Source organism: Labrus mixtus, chromosome 5 (assembly GCF_963584025.1).
Source record: "Labrus mixtus chromosome 5, fLabMix1.1, whole genome shotgun sequence".
Classification (NCBI taxonomy): domain Eukaryota; kingdom Metazoa; phylum Chordata; class Actinopteri; order Labriformes; family Labridae; genus Labrus; species Labrus mixtus.
Window position 1 is genome coordinate 18,477,448 of NC_083616.1, and position 21,150 is coordinate 18,498,597.

The window sequence follows — 21,150 nt, forward strand, 5'->3', positions numbered from 1 at the left end:
GCCATGCCATGAAATGAAAGGGATCACACACACACACATACACAGAAATATATGGAAATATCGTTTGAGAGGGGCATTAGCAGTTCAAGGGAGGAAAAGCAAGAGAGACAGGGAGGAAGACTTTCTGATCTTTAGCAGCTGCCAGATGGGATGAGGATGAGCTACAAATAAAATATAGCAGGGTGGAAAGAGAGATTTTGAATTCCTTCAAATAAACTTTTTGTTTCATTTTATTTTTCAAGATGTATAAAATTCCAGTTTTAACTTTAAAAAACTTTCAATCCTTTTCAGGGGTTGGATCTTTCAGCTCAGAGCAGATAGTCTTGTTTGTTCATTTAAACGCAAAGGGACAATCTGTAGGCTAATGTATAGGCTATATGACTGACCCATTGTAGTTTAGCTAATGTATGCTAACAACTGATGTGCATAAGCCTACCTTTGACATGTCTCATTGTCACAATAATCACGCCTACTGATCTAGTTTCCTCATGTGGGTGCTTCTCTTGGTCCCCAGGGCGCTTCCAAGTATCCTCAGCCGACACAGTTGCTGCTCTTGTCAAGACTGAGCCGGAAGACTCTGCCGACTTGCAACTCGGACGTCCAGTAGCCTAAAGCATAGTTTCCGATCGTTCAACCGAAACAGTCTTTAATGTTCTAAAAAAAACGCGGATAAACCGTCTCTCGATTATTTATGATACACCTGCTGTAGGTTAGAAAATGAGACTAGGTTATATTAATATTGACATGTCAAACAAACAGATTCGCATACAAAAGTCTACAAGTCGCCAAACGTTATCTCGCGTTATTTGCCCTAAGTCTTCGTTCCCATGGTAACGATTCAAAAGCCTCAGCCCAGAAGTGAAACTTTCGCTAGAAGGCTACATGGGCTACCTATTCTCTACCTTAAGAGGCCACTTTTAGCCCGATTATTATATTTGGGGTATTATTAAGATAGGCTAGTAATTGGCTGAAATTTTATAATGATGTTATTTAGGTTAATTAAATAATCTTGCCTATTGTGAAAACACCCACTTATAAAACAGTTGGTTAAAAGGCTAATTTGTGTGATAGCCTAATGTTACATAAATACAACAGGCTATTTATATTACAAACTAATCAAAGGTTGTAAAGTTTTATCTGTTTTATTAGATTTCTATTAAATGGTCAAAGTAGCCGTTCACAACAGTTTTGCTTGATATTTGTCTTTTTAGCTTTTTATGATTACGCACATATGCTATAGGATATAGCCTAATTATTTCTTCTAGTAAAGCCATAGACTGTAGGCTACATTTTATTGGACGACGAAGCCTGAGTGATGTCACCCATCTGTGGGGGCTTTGGAACCTGTCGGTTGCGATAGTGTAGCCTAATGGATTTTCCCCTGAGATTTCCATGTTAGAGGTAGATGGTGAAATAACACACACGATAAAAACAATGAATTATTCTAAAACATAACTATGCAACTCAAAAGAGTGTCATTGGGCTACAGCCTATAAGCAACAACTTTGATAACCCATTAGCTACAACAAGATCACATTGTATTGGCTAAGGATTCACGACTTTCCAACTGTGTTGTAATAAACTTTATATTAGATTATAGCCAATTATTATAGGCCAGTGAATGTAATAGCAATAGGTAGCTGAATGCTTGTGTTTGCTTTTGTCTGACCATACTAATGTGTTATTAAGTACAGTGTGTGGTTTAGCTGAGAAATGTGACCAGATTTATCCATGGATTTTCACAGTTCATTGTCTTGATGATAATGAATTGTCAGGTAGGCTACTCTTACAGCAGTACCACATCAAACAGTATGACTGCTCCCCACCTGTGACGTTTGAGGAATATATGATAATAGGAAATGCACAGGTGAAACTGACATGAAAAATGGCTCTGTTAATGTGTTCCAGTAAGCTTTGACAGTGTGACAGTGACATTAATGCACATTATCAAGACCCTCAAACTAAAACACCGATTCATCTATTGATTCAGCAATCATTCACTTTTTTAGTTATTGTATTTTTCCTCTCATTGTGACTGACACAACAATGAATGCCTCGGCTGCATTAAGTTGTTTTTATCACAGATTTATATCAATTAGCACCGAGATTATGATGTAACGAAATAGGTGAAACCATCAAGCCAATCTAAATAGTATGACTTTATTGACATTGGCAGAAGTGAGACAATGCTTTTGTGATAGGTTTAGCCAAAATCCACACAAAAAAGAGATAATGAATCAAATCAATAATAATTTCCCCACAGTCCACATCTATCGTTTAATGCTCCATCTCTCCAGAATCATTACAGTCTATGCAACTCTCAAACTGTGAATTGTGAAAATGAATGTGTTCAATTAACATTTCTTCTCCACACACAAAGGGAAGGATTTTTAAAAAAAAAAAAAAGGACTTCATCCTGCAACCAGAAAAAGAAGTAGTCTCTGATTAGAAAATCTTTGCTACATAACCAAACATTATTAATAGAACTGCATTTGTAATACAGATGTTTAGTTTAACATGTCTAAATGTTTTAGTAACTTAAAGGAGTAATCAGCTGTCATTTGACTTGGCTCCATTTTTTCTTTCTTTTATTATTTCATTGAAGCTTTTCTTTCCGTGTTCACTTTTATCATTTCAGATGGTTAAATATCTTTGTGCCGCAAGAAAATCTAATCTTATTTGGATGCACTGGGAAAAAATAAATATGGCATTTTTGTTCTTGCAATATCTTTGGTATTTCTAAAAGCAAAATGAGTATAGTGCCTACCTATGGTCATATACTATTTCCGAGGGCTGTACTTAATAGGGGACAGACCATAATACCTCTGGATAAGACAACAATCATAGCAACAAAACAAAGCTGTGAGGCTTCCAATTCATATGGCCTTTGGTTCCGAATAAAACACAAATGTATACAATGAGATGAATAAGTGGCCAACTACTACTGTCCAGTTTATTCAATACTGTTTCAGAGGTTTTCACATGAGCAGCAGCCGTCTTTGTTTTTTTACAGAATGCTAACTAAACAGCTCATAGAACTCGTATACAACATGAGCAAATATGTCTTCTTTCCCAGCAAGGTTAGGTATTTGAGGAAAATTTTATTTATATTAATCTGTCAATGTTTCGCAATAATCGCCATCAAAAAAGGAAATAAGTTTAATATTTATGCTCTGATTTATTTCAAACTTTCCTTTTGAAGCAGCTCCTGCTGAACAACATGAACATGACACACCATGGACAAACTTGACTTTCTTGTTAACCTGATGGATGGTTTAAACAGAAGACCCAACTAATCTTTGGGGCAACTAAAGCGGTAGCAAAGAATCCCAAATTGAACCTCTCGCACCACTGACAGAATCCGCGGCTGAGGATTGACACAACGCGTCAGAAACATCGGTTCAATCTGTTTTGTGCTCCAATGGACAGTACACCAAAATCTCAGGGCACACGGCTCTAAAAATGAAACAGTGACAAGTCTGTCACACTTGATAAAGGAGGGGACAATAATAATCCTGTTGAAACTGCACAGCGAACAAAAAATGGAGTGGAAGAGAGCTTTGCACACTCAGTACACACACACATACCACTGACACTCTCAGATAACACAAACAAAAAAAAAAACCCATTCTGGGTCCTTCTCAGCGTGTAGTAGAAGTATTTCATGCTCCAGACAAACGGCTTCTACTGTGTGTCCTTTGAGGGGTGAAACACAGAAGGGAAGGGACATCATCACTGACTCATGACAAGACTGAGGAGTCGAGTCACTGCTGACAGAATACAGTTCACTGGGATGTGAGAGGAACCGTCTTCAGGGAAAAGATGCAACAGTTCACACACATAAAAGCTTCGACCAACTGCTTGCCATTTTGCAATTGTGAGCTAAAAAGTTATAAATACAACTAATTAGTCTGGTAACTATTTCAGGCCAGCAAGAGGTAAAGTCCTCCCATCCACACCCATCAACCCATGCTCACACACCCTTCTCATCGACATGAGTGTGTAAGTGCTGAACAGACAGAAGCAGTATATAAAGCCCCTGAGAGAACTCTCTGTCTCATCATTCTTAGCTTTGGGGTACAACACTCATCCCTCACTCATGCTGAGGTTTTAATTGCAGAAATTTAAGTGAGTAAACCTTAAATAGTCCAGAAGTCATTTGCTTACTATCGTCATAAAAGAGCTGCCATTTTTCAAATGACTCAATAGGTTTTTTTCCCCTGTATTTTTTTTTTTTCTAGAAAAATGAGTGGGCAGGAAAAGACGGAGCAGTCATGTGGGCAGTACGGCAGGGACGCCCCCTGGTACCCCATGAGAAAATGGTGGCAGTCCAGCCGTCTTTTCAGTCAGGATGTTGGCCTGCCTCCTTTCCTGGAGCCTCGAGACCCTAAGTGGGTGGATGTGGAGCTGCTCCAGAGGAGTTTGGCAGCCTCTTCCTGGCCAGGGTACATACCCGCTCCCCTGTTTGTGCCCTACATCTCTGCTGCGATGCATCATCCCAGGCAGGAGATGAGTAAGGAGCAGTACAAGTGGCAGGTCAGCCTGGACGTGGCTCACTTCTCCCCCTCTGAGATTAGTCTCAGCGTCAGTGACGGATTCCTGGAGGTTGGAGGTACAGAACACTAATTTGCTCATGGCTCTGTTAATTAAACAGTTGGTTAAAGTTCACTTTATTAAGACTGCTAATTACTTTTATACACAAGATAGTTTCTTCTTGCATTGAAGTATTAATAATCTGGTTTATCTAATATTTTTATCCCAAAGAGTAACACAGTTATCTAAATAGACTTCTTCCACAGTTCAGAGAATAAATCCCTTGAAACTGAACGAGGACGGCGAGGAAGCTGAATGTAACAAAATTAGAACGCTGCTTAAATAATGTGCCCTGGGAAATCACTGCTCTGTGTCAGAAATTAATTTCTGCGTTGAGTGGTTTTCACTGTGTTTCCTGATTCCTCTGTGTGTCCTCACATTCCTCCCCATAAACGGTAATCCATCCCCAGGGAAACATGAGGAGAGGCCAGATGAGCATGGATTTATTGCCAGATGTTTTACAAGGAAATACAGGTATGCAAAGTAAACACTGATCTAAATACAGACAAAGAAATATATCCACTTTTTGAGCCTTTACAAACACCAGTCAGCATTGGAGAATGCAGCACTAAAGGTAAGTCCTTTTAACAGTTTCCAGTCTGTAATGTGCTCACTGAGCTGAAAAATTAGATATCATGTACATCAGTGTCAGTATTTGAAAACACGGCCACTTTGCATGTAAAGACATGGTGAACAGAGTTCTGTCTTTTTCAGGCTCCCGGCTGAGATTGATGTTTCCAAAATTGCATCCACACTTTCTGTTGATGGTATCCTGACTGTGGAAGCTCCAGTTCCTGAAACATCTGTTCCTGCAGTCATCATTATACCCATAAAGGTGACTAAACCTGGAAAATACATTTTTAAAGGAATATATAGACACTTTCATGTATAGCTTCACTTGCTTTCTTTAAGAGTTGAATGAATGTAAATGTTGATCTATAAACATGAAACAAGTTAGCATAGCTTAGCATAAAGAATGGCGACATATTGAAACAGCCTGCCTTAATCTCTTCAAAGGAACATCTGCTCTATAGGACCACTAGACCTTATTAACACCTTATATTTAGGGAATATCTAAGAAAAAGTGGGCATATCTGAACTGACATCATCCATTTGTTAAAGGATGACTGTTTTGAAGCCCCAAGTTTGGCATTTGGCTGTCTCTGTCTTTTTTTTTGTTGCCAGAAGTTGTGGGACCTTGTTTTTTTAAAACAGACATCATGCTGCATTAAAGACTTGAAACTTGTAATGAAGGCAATAAACTCGGCTTAAATTGTATAAATCATATGGTTTCTATAAATATTTTTGTGTAGTTGCTCCCTACGGGCCTATTGAAATAATGCAGATGTAAGGCCCTTCTGTATAATCTTCTTTTTTTTAAACTAAAGGCTTCATCCACTTCATTCATACAGGGTATGATAAAAAAAATATTTATTTAACCCCAACAGAAAGAGTGTAATAACAACAAGTTACAGGGTTACAGACTATTTATTGGCCTCTCTTCAACAACACGTGAAACCCTTTTCGAATTTGTTGGGTTTAATTAGTGTGCCATAAAGGTGTTTTTTTTTTTTTTATCTTCAACGAGCCAGACTAGTGGCCTCCACCCTTTTCCAGTCTTTAGCTAAGCTAAGCATTCTGAAATACTTATCAGACATGTGAATGGTATTCACCATTTAATTCACCAAAACAAGTAAACACATTTTCCAAAATGCCAAACCATTTATTTTAAAGGATTTTGCGGTGGACAATATCTCCTGATTGTTACCATTTTCAATATCCTACCAATGAAAGGACAGCCATGCAATTTCAGTAATTAGGTGGGGCATGAAAGGGGAGGTAGCTAACCTTTAATTAGAAAGAATAATTTATTACATTGATGACATTTTCTACACATTAATGCTCTATTACAGGTAGAGATGGAGGCAGCAGGAGAAATAAAGGAGCAATATGAAGCTCCTGATACAAACCCAGATAACAGCAGAGCACCAGAGGACCCAGACAGTACGTGTGCAGAGGATTATGGGGATGAGTCTCCAGTAGAGGTCCGTGGTGATCAGGCACACCCAGACAGCTCTGCTGCTGGATTTCAACAGCATGAAGAGAGGAAGGAACAAGAGAAGGAGACCCATGAAAAGCCACCTGGAATATCCCACCCTTCAGAAGCTGCAACTGGCGAAAGCACAGAGAGTGTTCCAGATTCTTTAAAGCACCATGAAGACCCTGAAAGCCAAGCGCACCCAGACAAAGACCTGTCCAAACAGCAAGAACACAAAGAGCCAGACCTGGATGAAGAGATCCAGGTAATGGCAGGCACAGAGGAGGCTGCTGTGGAAATGATTCATCCCGAGGAACCAGAGCTGGGCAAGGGTCCACCGAGCAAGGTCCTGAGCCAGCAGCTGGAGGCTCCTGACATAAAACAAGAACACACTAAGTAGAAATGTGAAAATCTTAAACAAATTCAAATCTCATACCGATAAATAGTTGCATGGCCTGCTTAGTTACCTTGTGCTATTTCTACAAATGCATTAAGTGGATAGAATTAAAAATCATATAATCATGCTGTCTTTGGAGCTCCAATAAAGCAAAAAGCAAATGAAAATGGTAAATATTGTGTCAGTGAGACTCATTATTTCCTCATGCTTTTACCTCCTATCTTAATTACAATGCATTGTGGTTGCAACTGTTGTAATGAATAAACAATCACATTCAGGAACACCCTATTCATAATTACCTCTGAAAATATGTGAGAGCAAAATTAAAAAAGAGATTAATTTCCCTGCTGTTTCAACTAAGAGGTTTTGACATTAATCAGATACTATACGTTTGCACAGCTGTGCATTAGTCACTTCTACATGAGTAACTTGCCCAAGGAGAAACTGGCCTGATTCCAATGATGCTGTTGCCATGGCAGCTCAAGTCCACACTTACCGTCTAATACCAATAAATACAACACTTTATAATAGCGAGAATATCACACAATGCGGTGCCGTTGCAAAGCCAAGAACTGTGAAAGCCCTTTGTCGTTTTTATCGAGCAACTCCAGTTTGGAAACTTAAATTCAAACTGATCATCCCTTTTGATTCCAATACACAGAGATTATTTTGCATCACATGACATGCAATGGAACCACCCCAATTTTTGCACTTGTAAACAAAAGGTCTGGCAGTGTTGCCTTCCTGTGGTCCAATCTCACCCAGCACTAAACCCTCTGTTAATCTGCTGCCCAATTCATACTGTTACTCAACAATAACACTACGGGATCCCTGGAACCAGGCCTTTGAGTGGCAAGGTTCTCAATGAAAAGACACAGATGTTAAGACACACTGCAAGATTGGCTGGACAGTTTTATTGCATCAGCCGATACAAAGACATCAGCAGAAGAGGAGGGAAGGGAATTTACGTCTTTGGCATAAAAATCAGTCTGTCCTCTCCAACAGTCATGCAGCTGTCCTTCTGAATGCTCAAATAGAAAAGAAAATTCAAACCCTATTTCAAAACCATGAACACTTCAGACTAATATTCATAATGATTTGTCACATATTACAGTATATTTACAATAGACATGGTAGATAACATATTAATGCACACAATTCACCCCCTAATGAAGACACAAAAGACTTTTGTTTCTTGTCAGTTTAAAGCAACCATATGTAACTTTTCCACTTTTAAATAGAAGTTTCACATGTCTATTCAATTGCACAATAACTTTCAACAGGGCCCACTGTGTTGCCTGATCGCTTGTTTTCTGCAGTATGCAAATTTTGCAGCGTGCTGAGGTCATCTTGCGAGAATTGCATAGGGCCTTGGCACTAGTTCATACACAAGTTATGTCTCAGGTTTGCAAACAAATAAATAAATAAATCCATCTTACGACAAACAGTTGTCACTTTAGCTTTAAAGTTTGGGACCTTACAAACTAATTACCCTCTCCAATGTAGCCTTTAAGCTACGGCCTTTAGATATCATGATAACACAATACTCCACCTGCAAACAGTCCGCAAACAACCGGCTGAAAATGCTTGCAGAGTCATATTTGGGCAAAAGACCATTGATTTCACTGTGCCTTGTCAGTCAGCATGGTTCTCTTCCATAGCTTCAAACAACATGTTTGCTTATGACAGTGCAGTTGCTCTCAGAGACTTTCAGAGGGCACTAAAGCACTCCAAACCAAATTCCTACATATAGTTGCTTTAAGTGACATTCATTAACTCAGAAGAGCAACAACTGTGACACAAGAGGTCAAGGCACTCAAGTCAAATAAGGCACATTATTATTATTATTATTTTTTTAAATCAAATACAATATGCTTGACATAAATACTGTTCAACTGGATTCATTGCATATTATTAGGAAACAGGTTTACAATTTTTAAAAATTGTATTAAAATTGAAATTAAAACAGTAACTCGCTGTAACTCAGTATGTATCTGTACTGCTATTCTGAAGATACTCTCAATTCTTTAATGACTCACCTAGTAGTAGTGGAACAATCAATATGAAATTATACATAGTGATTTAAAGATCAACAATGAAATAGAATAAATAGAATTTCAAACACTCGTCATTACACTATTCAAATTTCACATTACACTAGTCAAATGTTTAAGTTCTATCAACTGATAAATCAGCTGCCCGGTATATTGTCTGATTTCTTCCTTTTTTTTTTTTTATCTGTTTGTATGGTTTTCATGAATATATCCAGAAGAGTTCTGTTTATTAAAATGTCATCTCATACCTTTTGAAGGGCTCTGAATTAAATCTAATCAGGATAAAGCAGTTTTCATCATGCAGGCGGGATTTTATATTTAATTTAATCCAATGTGTAACTGAAATTTAAGGGTACAAACATGGAATACCAGCTGGTCTGTAATCATTGTTATAGATGACAACATGGAGACAAGGGAGAAAAATAAACATCTTAAGTTTTTGCCTCTTGTCTCGCCTGTGTCTCTTAATTATCTGCTTTTATACAAAAACATTTTGCCTTTGCAACTTTGAAAATCGTATCACAAAGGGTGTTTTTTTGCACATTTTACACTTTAGCATTCCAGGTGTCAAACACTATAAAGCAGAAGGCCAAACATTTCATGTTTTGTTGTGCTTGAATGCTTTTTGGGGTTCTAGACTACAGGTCCCTCCTGGGGCTTTGGCGCCTCCACCTCAAGCGATTCAGCCCCCTGCGAGCCCTCATTGCTGAAGAGGGAATACGGAGGCGTCTGCCGGGCTTCGATGATGAGGACTCCCTCAGGGGACAGGGAGGCAAAAACGGTGAGCGGGTCCACATCTATCGGAATCCTGACAGAAGAAAAGTGAGAGGAAAAAAGTTGGTTTGAGTGTGTTTTTTATAGTTCTCAGATTGAAGTTTAGATGTTAAGAGTGGCAGAAGTTTACTTTCCCTGTGTGTGTTGTACATAAATGTAAAAGCGCGAGTGGGAGGAATGAAATAAGGAAGAGAAACAGCCCACAGACACAGTTCAGTTCCTGCTTAGAGGTCATGCAAAACTCTATGACATTTTCCACCGTAAGAGCTGCTCTGCGAACATTGTTAAGTGCTCTGATTCTTCACTGACACTTTGTCAATACCCATAAACAGCCTGCAGTCAGATAATTCTAGTGCTGTATATCCACAGGAGGGGAAAAAAAGAACTTGGCTCTGGATTTAGACTGTTATTAAAAAAAGCTCACGTCTTCTCCTCGGCTAGCACTCCTTCCAAACTAACAAAAAAAAAAACCACCTCACACCATGGGAGATGAACTAAAAGCCATAAGGAGTTTTCATTTAAAAGCCTTCAGCACTGCAACAGAGGGAGGGGGAAATGATCCAGGTGAAAAAAAGGAGCTTCAAGTTAAAGAGTGTTGTCTGCATAGATTGAACACTTGTTAATTTCTAGTTGCATACTTTCCAAACCTGGAAAGTATGACTAAGCTTAATTTATCACTGGAGTTTTTTTATTTTTTATTTTTTTTAAACTCTGCTTAGTTTTTGACACTCATCAAGCTAAACTTTTTTAAACAGTTTCGCTAACTGTGTCAAGTATTTTTGAAGGAAAAGTAGAGTAACTGTCGACCAAAACCTGAAAGAAATAAAAAGTGTTAATGGAGAAAACCAGCCAGTGATTAATTACGTAAGTCTTCGTTTCTGTTAAACCATGAATACAATTTAGGGCACATGGTTCATGATCTTAAATGATTAAACTGGTTGTTATTTGATTATAAAAGTGATGTCAACTTTAGCTTCTCCCTCTGGAATGAAAGTCCTTTAAAAGCAGCAGTAGAGGCAGCGCAGAGATCAAGGCTGTTCTTTGTCCGACAGTGTGGCCAAATATGGGTATTGTAGGTTTTCTGTGTGAGCGGCCAAGTGTCTCTGGGATATAATATAAACATCAGGCTGCCCTGTTCAGAGGAGCAGACAGGGCTTTACCCTCCATTTAATTAGAGAGGACCCTCTACTGCATGGCTTCCCACTCCACTGAGAAATACAAGTCAGAAGCGACTAAACATTTTGCCTCATAGAATATCAGACGGACTGAGAGGTTATGTCAGGTCTATTTTGGAAGACAAATATCACATCACCGTGTCTCAATGAGCTATACAAGAACACTTTCACAACAACCTCCTCAAGACCCAACCCAAGTTAAGAAATAGTTAAAAATATGGAAGTAGGTGGGAAAAGAGTTTAACAGAAGAAGGTTGTATTAATAACAGAAACACTGAGTCTGACAATAGGACCAAAGTAAATGAAATGTAGACATAGCCAGTGCATTACGTCAAAAAATTGCAGGAAGTGGTTCTCTGTAACGTTATTCTCATCCTTTCAAGGCCATTAATGCCTAAAGGAAATATTATGGGAAACAAATGCAATAGTTGTTTCAGTCAAAACCAAAAACCACATTCTCATCTAAATTAGTGATCTTCTAAAAGAAGGGCATCCAGTTTATAAAAGAGGGCTCTACTTAAAGGCTTTATATGCGATTTTTTGATCCAGCAGATGTCGCCCTTGAGCACCAGCATGAAACCAAAACAACTTGCGGTGCATTGTTGTGTTAGCATGCTACTAGCGATTTTTATTATGCTCGTATCTTCACACTGCATGTAAATTTACCAGAAATGACCATGATATAGAAACGCAGTTAAGCAGTGAGTACAGTATGTTATTCTTCTTTTCTCTAGTCCCTCAATTAAACAACTTTTATACGCGAGGGGAGGAGTCAGCCGGCCGTCCAGGCGATGTAAACAAACTGAAAATATGACTCAGAAAACTCGGAAAACATCACAGACAGTGGGACTCGGGTGTTACACCCATTGTAGACAGTCATTACTCACAGAGTTATTTTCAGAGGATATACTTGATTTCTATTATATGTAAGTGTAAAAACTCACATATAAAGCCTTTAAGAGAAAAACTTCCCAAGTGAAGTTGTGGATTATCATAATGTATAACTTGCAATATGATTCAATCAGTACAACATTATAGCATAGTCATCCATAAGTATGACATCAGAGGAAAATAGCTGCCATGTGATTATGATTAAGGGAGCCATGAAGATACTAAATAAAGGAAAAAGCTATTTTAAATATCTGATTTTAGAGTTAGAGATTATAAATGTAAAAATATATTTTTTATTTCCAGATCTTGTCACACATACACAGGGCTAATAATGTTTCAGTAGACCCCCACCTTCTCTCAAACAGCCAATAAATGTGAAGAAAAGTTGCTCTGCCTGACAAAGTCAAATCTTTTAGCTGGCTCATTGAGTGTGACTCCATCAGAAACCTGATCTGTCCGGCTCTTGAGTTTATTTACAGTACCTTTGGCAAACACACTTTTTTTATCTTACGCATTGATTTTGTACACCTGCCAAAAAGCAGTCCGACCCCCCGATTCCCCCCCCCCCCCCCCCCCCCGTGCTGTCGTGCGAGTCAAAGCGCTGAGATCGAAGAATGCTACAATTCTACAATTAATTTAGCAGACGCATTTTTCCAAAGCGATGAACATCAGAACAAGAAAATGAGAGTGTGTCCACTGAGTGTGTGTGGTGTGTAAAACAAGTGTGTAACCAATGAACCCCTCCTCCCCACACCCCAGACACAGAGCACACGTGGCCTGAGTCAGTCCGGTAGTATCATGTGTCTCATCAGGATAGAAACAGAGGCAGAACAAGAGATACATAAATAACAAACCACTCACACTTCAGACTGTCACATGTTAGCAGGTGGGCGTTGCTGCTGCTTATCTTTGTTCTCAGAACTGATGTAACAACACCAGACAAGGTTGATAACTGAGAAATCTCTCACTTCTTTAAAAAGAAAAATCCAACCTTGGATCCTGTTGTACTTGTTTAACATCAGTATTTTCTATCTTTAATTAGATTCTATCTCCCCAGGCTATAGGGAATCAACATGCATTGACTCAAAGATGATAAATACAGGAGTTACATTTACCAAAGTTATCCTGGTATTTCTGAATAAACGTTTCCGGTTCCACACAACTTTAAAATTCTAAACTTTTACAACTCATACACACTGACAAAAACTATGTTTATATAGTCATAAATGCACGTACAGTTAAAGTCCTATCATAACCTGCTGTAAAATTAACTTGCACATGACTGTAGATTTATGGGAAAAAAAAATCACAGTATTTCACAGTAATTATAATATTTCACGCGAAACCATTCCTCAAAATGAAGACGTAAGGATAAATGAATTATTTAATGTAAATCAGAAAATATGGATCTTCAGATTGCCTTTTTGTCTTGTGTAAGGTCCTAATCCCCTAAATATTCAGTTAAATGTTAAATAAGCTATAATAATGTTTAATAATAAATAAAAAAAGAGACACTCACTCAAATGTTGAGTGATAAGGTTCAAATTCTTTTCAAGAACGTTTGGCTATATATATGAGATATTGGATCATTTAAGCTTGATGGGCCTCAAATGCTTATTTCAATGTTACCAAGTTGTTTTAATCAATTAGCACACCTTTTTTGAGTGACAGATCAAAAGCTATAAAGGTGTGAACTCACTGGTTTCCTCTCTATGTGTTTTGTTTCATAGGCTTATCATATTTTGGTCAGATCACCGCTTGCAGCTGTAACTATAAAACATACGCTTTATTACAACATCAGCACAAGAGATTAAAAGTAGTAGCGGCACCGCAATTAAAAGAACATTCTCAAATACTTCAGCTACAATATTGTGACCTCTCTGTGCTATCTCTGCCTTTAATGTAACTAGAGGATTTGGATATCCAGGCCAGTTATTTATATATGACCCCCTCTTCATTCCCCACAACACCAGAACCCCCCGTCCCCCCACTTCCTCTATATACTCAGTGTGTCAGTGGTTTTAGGTTTTGCTCGGCTGGTCGGATCCAAGGGCTTCCAATTAAAAGGCTTGTGATATGAACGGTGCGCAGCTAGCACAACTGCTTACTAATTAGCTAACAGGAAATTAGCAGAACTTTGAGTGACGCGCCAGCCAGACGGCTATTCGCACCAGCGATTAGTGCTGCTGTTTGAAGTCTTCACACTGGCCAATTAAACGAGCAGAGAGCCAAGCAGCTTCTGGAAAACTTATTTGGCTTGTTTGTTAGAGTTAGAATGTGATAAGTCTACAATATGTAAGACAGGGGCACAGTTCTTTGCTACACAACATTTCTACTTGTAGTGTTGTACTTCAGTTAGTAAGCGTTGTTGTTTGTCAGTGTCTATAGTTTGGAGCGTCTGATAAACCAGCATTAAGGTGATAGTGTGTTTGATGGTTTCATGTTTGTAATATGTTACTGCACTGGAACGTGTAATTCAAATCAATTGTGAGTTATCTAGAAATGTAACTTTTCAGAATCAAAATCAGAAATATTTCATCAATCCCCACGGGAAAATGCGGGCATTACAGTTTCTCTAATACAAAATATAGCAGTCGAAATAAAGGAATTTAAATAGAAATAGAAATAGATTTGAAATGTAATAAGAAATAAAGCAATAAGTTCAATAAACTCAGACTATTGAATAAATAAGCTATGTATACAAAAAGCACTATTTAAGCAATTGAAGAAATTATTTTTCTTCTTTTCTTCAGCAGCAACAAAAAAACAACAGAGAAAAAAGTGAAAAAGAAGGACTTCAAGTGACTGAGAAGAATAACTACAGTTTTATGTTTCACTGTTTGAATATCATTTTGTACCTCATTATCGTTGCCTCCCTTAGATCCATATTATGACCCCAAACTAATGACTGAACCAACAGGTATAGAAATCACAGAAATTATTTTGATTTCCACAATTTCCCAGGATGGGATCAATAAAGTAAATATATCAATCAATCTATCAATCAAAGGTACCACTAGTAGTGCTGTGACGCTATGTGTCCTTAATGGGATCTGTTTTGAGAGTGAATTGAACACTTTCGACATGTAGTTATACATCAAGAAACGCAGCAATACGCAAACCAAGTAAAGTTGAAGTTTTAAAAAAAAGTTTCACAATTGTTTTTTTGACAAAGGACAATATTGTTTTGTAGACCTCAAGGATACACTCTTTGTATTTTAGTGAAAACACAAACTGTAGAAAGAAACGTTGACAGTTTAAAAGAAACCTCTAAGGCCATTAAATGTGAGGGGAGTACTGTTACCTAGATTCATTTTACACTACCACTGTAAAAATCAAAACTTCAGAGTCACATCAGCTCAAAGAGCAGACGCACAACTAAAAATAGAAGCTCTAGATTTCGCGATCCCCTCGTGCCCATACCATAGAAAGGAGAGTATAAAACAAGAAGTGAAGCTGCAGAGAATGTGCAGGTATCATTCATTGTGATACAGAGTTCCCTGAAATGATACTCACTGAATCTTCTTTGTGAAATTCTTTGTCACGATGCCTCCTTCTTCCTGCTTCTCTTCATGTTTTCCTGTTAAAAAAAAAAAAAAAACATCAGCAAACAAGTGAATGAGTTGAGTAAGCTTGACTTCCAGATGTGATTTCAAGGTTTAACATTGTGCAATACAATTGATCCAACTATTGATCATAAATGACTGTCCTTCTGACAAGTTAACTCAACATTTGTCGTATATTCATGTCTTAACAATTTAAACCTCAACAACTAAAATCAGAGTGTAACTGGACAAACACATTGCTAATGACATCATTTGGCACACAGTACAGGAGTTTTCCATTGCTCCATCGATGCTGTGTTTTTGTTTTGCGATCTCTGGGTGGGTTACAATGAATGTGTTAAAATGATGTAACAATCTCTTTTTTTTCTCTTAACTTTCTTCCAAGACAACAACAACTCGAATGACAGAACACACTCATATTCTGATCATGGTCTCTCTCTCATTCTCGCTCTCTCTCTGGGGTTAGTTAGCAGCTGCTCTGGGGCGGCTAAATATCACCGCCTGCAGCCTGCAGTGTGGCCTGCCCCACCCCTCGACCCCCATTCTGCCTTCAAGGCTCGGCTATGTGCAACCCAACACCCACACAGTGACGTCTCTGCCCACCGCAAGTGCTGGACTCCACCAGAGAACGAGGTTGGAATAAAAACTCCAGAGGGTTTGTTCTAAGATCACCAGTGAAATGAGTCATGAGTTCAAAATGAAAACCTCATCATGACTTGAAACTGGCCGTCTGATTATTTCACTAAACATGTCATCAACAATGAAGGTTTGGTCAGAGAGCGATCTCACAAGGCGTAATCTCTTCTTGTTTTTAAGTCTTTAGTGACAGAGATGCCAAGTTCAAGATGTTCTACACAAAATAGGATGTGCTGGGAGGAAATCTTTTTGTGATACACGATGTCCTAATAAGTTTAGTGATCTTCACATATGCCGATTATGCTTTATTTTAAAAACATTTGTACATCTGTGGGGGAACTTGCGTTGTTTCTCAACGTATCATACTAAAAATGTAGTTTATTGAAACTTCTTTAAAGTTGTGTCTAATATCTAATGTCTACATGCAAAAGGTGTTGCAAACTAACTGGGAATTAACAACTTCTGCTTAGTTTTGGTGAACATATTGGTGTCTTTCAGCTAAATGATTTGGTTTTACAGTGAGCAACGTTAATTGGTTCATGTGGTGTTAATACATGCCAGCGCCAACTAAACCGAAAGAAGGGCTGCAAACTAGCTTCAGTAATGCAGCTTCAAGCTGAAAGGGCTGTGATATTTCAGGGGCAACTGTGATTGTTATCATTTCAATGAAGGAAAATGTTTCAGATTAGTCTGTTTCCGTTTTTGAATGTATAGCTCAGCCCAGTACAAATCTAGATAGATCGATAGATAAATACTTTATGGATCCCGAGGGAAATTCAACATTTTTATACACATGCACAAACGGATGGAGAGAGGCCAGAGTGAGGGAGCTGCCCAGAAAAGTGTTTCTTGAAGTGTTTAAAGTGCACAAAATAAGTATTTCTGGCGTTTTTTTGTCCAAAACAAACTTTCATTGAGATAAAAAATGTTGTTAAAATCCTGAGTAAGAATAACTCAACCTTGAGTTTTTAGTTAATATTACCAGGAAGACAAAATGCAAAAAGTAACTGATTCACAGAGGGACAACGGTCATGAGTACTCTTAGTTGTTCTCTGTTAAGTATTTGTAGTTTCATGTACTGAACAGTGCAACCATGTGTGTAACTGCCTGTCTCACTTTTAGAACAGGGTTGAGTCACTCTGACTAGCCGGCCCAACATGGTGGTGATTGAATGACCCAACTGGCATACCAACATTGTGTTTATAAAAAAACTTCGATCTAGGGAGGGGGCTGCTGTCCTCTGTGCCTCCTCCAGCCCAGGGTATCCCTGCAATTCATTTTTATCTTTGAAGCACTGACATGAGGAAGCAATTTCTTCAAGCTACTCGCACAATCAATGGCTAAAAGATGATGTTAGCAGAAACAAAACCTACATGTGGACAGCAGGGTAACCATGTGATCCTATTTCCAGAACATTCTCTCTGGTGTTTAATGGCAGCGAGCAGCATGTCTCATTGTAAACAGAAACTGTTGTCACGGGCCGTGCTTTAAATCTAAATTGAGCTCAGAGTGATTCTCCAGGAATCTGAAACAGGTGTCTAAGCTTGAGGATCTGCCTGCCAACATTCAAGTCCCAGTCCCCAAAATCCGTCAGCCTCTTCCATATCAAGACTCATTAATGTGGAGAGCATGTTATACCTCTGAGGCTTTCATTATAGAGCTTCAAACTGCTGCAAAGGGAAACTAGCTGATACTGCTTGGCCAGGTTGAGTGAGGATCTTGAGAGGCTCTCTGCAATGTGTATATCATCCTTTGTTACATTTAAAAGAGGGCTTTTATTTATTATGAGTTTTACATATGATTCATTGTGTGTTTAACATATAGAAAACACGTAAAACGTTGTAATATTGAGGTCAGGAGTCAGAAGATGTTCTTAAATCACACGCTGCAACAGGTTAGCCCTAGAATTATAGTGCAAATTGTCTTTGGATATACATTTTTGTTTGTTATAATAAACTTTAACATGTTTAATATGTTTTCTGTTCACTTTTATATCCACAAGTGAACAGCTAAAAGCTGTTTCTGTTCTTTTCCACAGAGCCAGAAACACAATTCAGCAGAGAAAAACAAACTTCAATTAAAATGTTGTAATCTTTGTCTCAAAATCACATTTATAGATACTGAACATTTACAATTTGTTATTAAATTAAAGTATTTAAACCATGAAATTCCAATTAGCAGTACTGGTGGCATGGCCTTCCATGTCCTTGATGGCTGTGCTCAAAAAAATCGATATGGCAATATATCGTCATGTGCTCCTTGCAAATACTTGTATCCATGCAGATGTTACAGAATGGATATGGCTGTAATGCTGTGATGACAGTTTTGAAAGACAATTTATCTATGGTGCAGTTCACAATCACACGTTAGATATAGCTCTGGGATTAAAATATTTGAGTGTATTTCCAGGATCTCTGAGGAGCTGAATAGAAGTGTTTGAAGTTGTAGGATCCTTATGCCTCTGCTGTTATTCTCAACAACTGTGGCCTCTGTATCTGAAAGGTATCTTGGGTTTGTGGGAAATACCCAGCCTTAAAGTACACCCTTAAAAATGTATTTATTATTGTCATAATGTTGTTTCAATATATTTTTTCTTTCTGTGCATTGATTAAATACTCATTTAAATGCCTAATGAACTAAAAGCATTTAATGATAATCTGTTTCCCCGTGTTATCTGAACTGCTGGCTGTCACAGTAGGACATCATCAGGTGGTTTTACACTGACTTCCAGTCATTTAGCCTATTACATGACAGCCGTACAAATAGTAAGAAAAACATGTTGACATTTAGTTCTGACCTCTGAGTCAGCACCCAACTCACCTGACACTTCTACAAATCCGTCTCTCGTTTTCACGTTTAGTTCCTCTGCTTTGAAGCTGTGCACGTTCACGCAAACTTTCCAAGGTTCCCCCCCGGTGGTAACGGGTGAACCCCGGGAGGAGGGCTCTCCGTACCTGCTGGTGTACAGCGCGGGGCCTCCTCCCGTGGACTGTCGCGCGGGGAAACCTGTGCGTATACTGCTGCTGAAAGGCGACGGAGTCAGGCGCGTGCTGAGCCGGCCCGGCCGAGCCCATCCCGGCCAGTCCATCGCCAGCTCATCGGGAAAATGTGGCATACCAAAGTCTTCCTCCATAAACCGAGACGCGAGCTGATCCCTGAACGGAGACTGATCTCTGAACGGCGACTCTCCAAACGGATCCCTGGGAAACCTTTGCCGGTTTCCCATCGTGTAGAAGTCGCCCTCTGCCATATCCTGTGTGCAGCTCAAAACCAGTGAAAAGTTTTGGTTTTTGTGCCAAAAGAAAAACTCGAACTGAACGTTAAAGTTGAAAATCAAAAGTATTACTACTGTTATCTATGCGTTGTAAAACTTGATGTCTTTCGGATTACGCACATCACCGTTACGCAATCAGTCTCCCGTCGATTCAACACGAACTCCTGAAGATGCACAGCCTTTCCTTAAAGTGAATCCCCCCCTGGCTCTGGGTTTTATACTGGTCAGTGATTTCCCAGACGATGATCCAGTACAGAGGAAGTGTCCGGAAAGTGCTGGGAGGATCTGAAGAGCATGCACACTGCAAAAAAAACAACCATAAAAAAGTTCTATACAACATTTAAATCTTTAAAGAAGAGAAAACTTGATAAATAAATTACTTAATATAATACAATTCAACTTTACCAGCATGTTATTAGTGTCTTAAATGTCTTATAGTCTTAAATTGAGTACAAATTCCTTGCTTACGCTGATATTTTTTGCAGTGTGCAGTCGCAACAGCTGACCAAAGACCAGCCTCCTTTTCCCCAAATAAAGTTGCTGTCCACATGTCACTCATGCAGAGCTGGAGCCCCCTCCTCTTCATGACTCACCGGTGTTTTATTAGAAAGTAACGCAGAGCTTCAGGTCAAACATGTGATGTCACGGAACGGATAAAACAACACAGCTAAGAAGTCAACTTTGTGCAGAAGTTGCAAGTGTTTGGTGTGGGGTTTCTGAACATAAAAACAAGATGTCTGCTGTGTTCTTATTCAGAGCAAGTTTTTTTTTGTTCTTCTTTAATATAGCTTATTCTAAACACGAAGGGAAAGTTGATTTCATGGGGTTATTCAATTTTCAGGTGACACATTATTACATTGGAGGATTTTGCACTGACACGAGATAAAAGATGACAGTATGAAAAATGTATGCTCCTTCAGATGGAAAACAGAGTGAGGATATGCATAATTTAACACTGATACACTGGATCACTATTGCTATATGAGCTTGTTATTGTGGATTTGTAAAAGAACAAAGACACAATCAGAGGGATCTTCAGTACAAAGACATCTAGAGTCCATTGATTGATGCCGTCATGGCACATTTCTTTTCCATCGTACAATGCTTAATATCCAACATTTGAACATCCAACAAGGCCTTAATCACATTCTGAAAATCAAATAATCACACTTTTTGAATAATTTATACAATTCAGATGCATATTTACACCACAGCAGTTAAATCATCAAAATCTTTTTTTTTCACAAGAGCGTATGTCAATTTTACATTGTGAGACAGGGAAAGGGCGATTGGCCTGCATGGGCCCCCCATCTTGAAAATTTATCAGCTTGACTGCACAAATCTTTCCTCGGCACATCGTCAACATGGGCTGACATGACTCATCATCGCTTAAGAGTTTATGAATGACTTTTGTGCCAAGTTCCTTCCTCCTCCAGCATCATGTTCCCCTCATTTGTCCAATTTACTTGACATTCGGGGAAATAATCTGAGAGTGTTGAGTGCATAGAGAGCAGTCTGTCAGGCCTGGAGCAGTTCCTCAGACAGGATGATGGATTTGAAATGATTGCGAAATATAACTCTCTTAATTGTATGGTGAGGCAGTTTCAAACTCTGGAGTCAGAGAAGTTTGTATATAACCTTCTTGGGATAGTTTCACATTTTTCAAACGAAGCCTATTTGCTTACTTGCAACAAGTAAGATGAAAAAATGGATCACCCCGGTATCGTAACGACAAACATGAAGTCTGAATTA

At 38.7% G+C, this 21,150-nt stretch overlaps 2 protein-coding genes across 4 annotated transcripts; one reads left to right on the forward strand and one right to left on the reverse strand.

The window, feature by feature from the left end:
- Positions 1-3,982: 3,982 nt before the first annotated feature.
- Positions 3,983-7,202, forward strand: si:dkey-1k23.3 (heat shock protein 67B1). Of its 3 annotated transcripts, none has more exons than XM_061038384.1 (5): positions 3,983-4,128; positions 4,242-4,612; positions 5,004-5,067; positions 5,308-5,428; positions 6,507-7,202. In XM_061038384.1, the coding sequence occupies exons 2-5, from the start codon at positions 4,246-4,248 to the stop codon at positions 7,029-7,031; spliced, it is 1,077 nt and encodes a 358-aa protein (XP_060894367.1). In that variant the 5' UTR covers positions 3,983-4,128; positions 4,242-4,245; the 3' UTR covers positions 7,032-7,202. The 3 variants fall into 3 exon arrangements, with proteins under 3 accessions (XP_060894367.1, XP_060894370.1, XP_060894368.1); XM_061038387.1 differs by having other exon boundaries at positions 4,005-4,128; positions 4,210-4,612; XM_061038385.1 differs by lacking the exon at positions 3,983-4,128 and having other exon boundaries at positions 4,135-4,612.
- Positions 7,203-7,927: 725 nt separating this feature from the next.
- On the reverse strand, positions 7,928-19,693 carry hspb8 (heat shock protein b8). The gene is made up of 3 exons (XM_061038389.1): positions 18,945-19,693; positions 15,439-15,502; positions 7,928-9,890 (listed from the first exon to the last, which is right to left on the reverse strand). The coding sequence occupies exons 1-3, from the start codon at positions 19,372-19,374 to the stop codon at positions 9,716-9,718; spliced, it is 669 nt and encodes a 222-aa protein (XP_060894372.1). The 5' UTR covers positions 19,375-19,693; the 3' UTR covers positions 7,928-9,715.
- Positions 19,694-21,150: the final 1,457 nt, after the last annotated feature.

What these genes read in the sequence shown, in the direction of transcription:
- hspb8 (XM_061038389.1), bottom strand. Translation starts at nt 19,374, where the DNA reads ATGGCAGAGGGCGACTTCTACACGATGGGAAACCGGCAAAGGTTTCCC. An exon ending in CGGATTTGTAGAAGTGTCAG is followed by an intron (nt 15,503 to 18,944) that starts GTGAGTTGGGTG and finishes TTTTTTTAACAG; the next exon opens with GAAAACATGAAGAGAAGCAG. An exon ending in AATTTCACAAAGAAGATTCA is followed by an intron (nt 9,891 to 15,438) that starts GTGAGTATCATT and finishes TTCTTCTGTCAG; the next exon opens with GATTCCGATAGATGTGGACC.
- si:dkey-1k23.3 (XM_061038384.1), top strand. Translation starts at nt 4,246, where the DNA reads ATGAGTGGGCAGGAAAAGACGGAGCAGTCATGTGGGCAGTACGGCAGG. An exon ending in CGGATTCCTGGAGGTTGGAG is followed by an intron (nt 4,613 to 5,003) that starts GTACAGAACACT and finishes ATCCATCCCCAG; the next exon opens with GGAAACATGAGGAGAGGCCA. An exon ending in TGTTTTACAAGGAAATACAG is followed by an intron (nt 5,068 to 5,307) that starts GTATGCAAAGTA and finishes TGTCTTTTTCAG; the next exon opens with GCTCCCGGCTGAGATTGATG.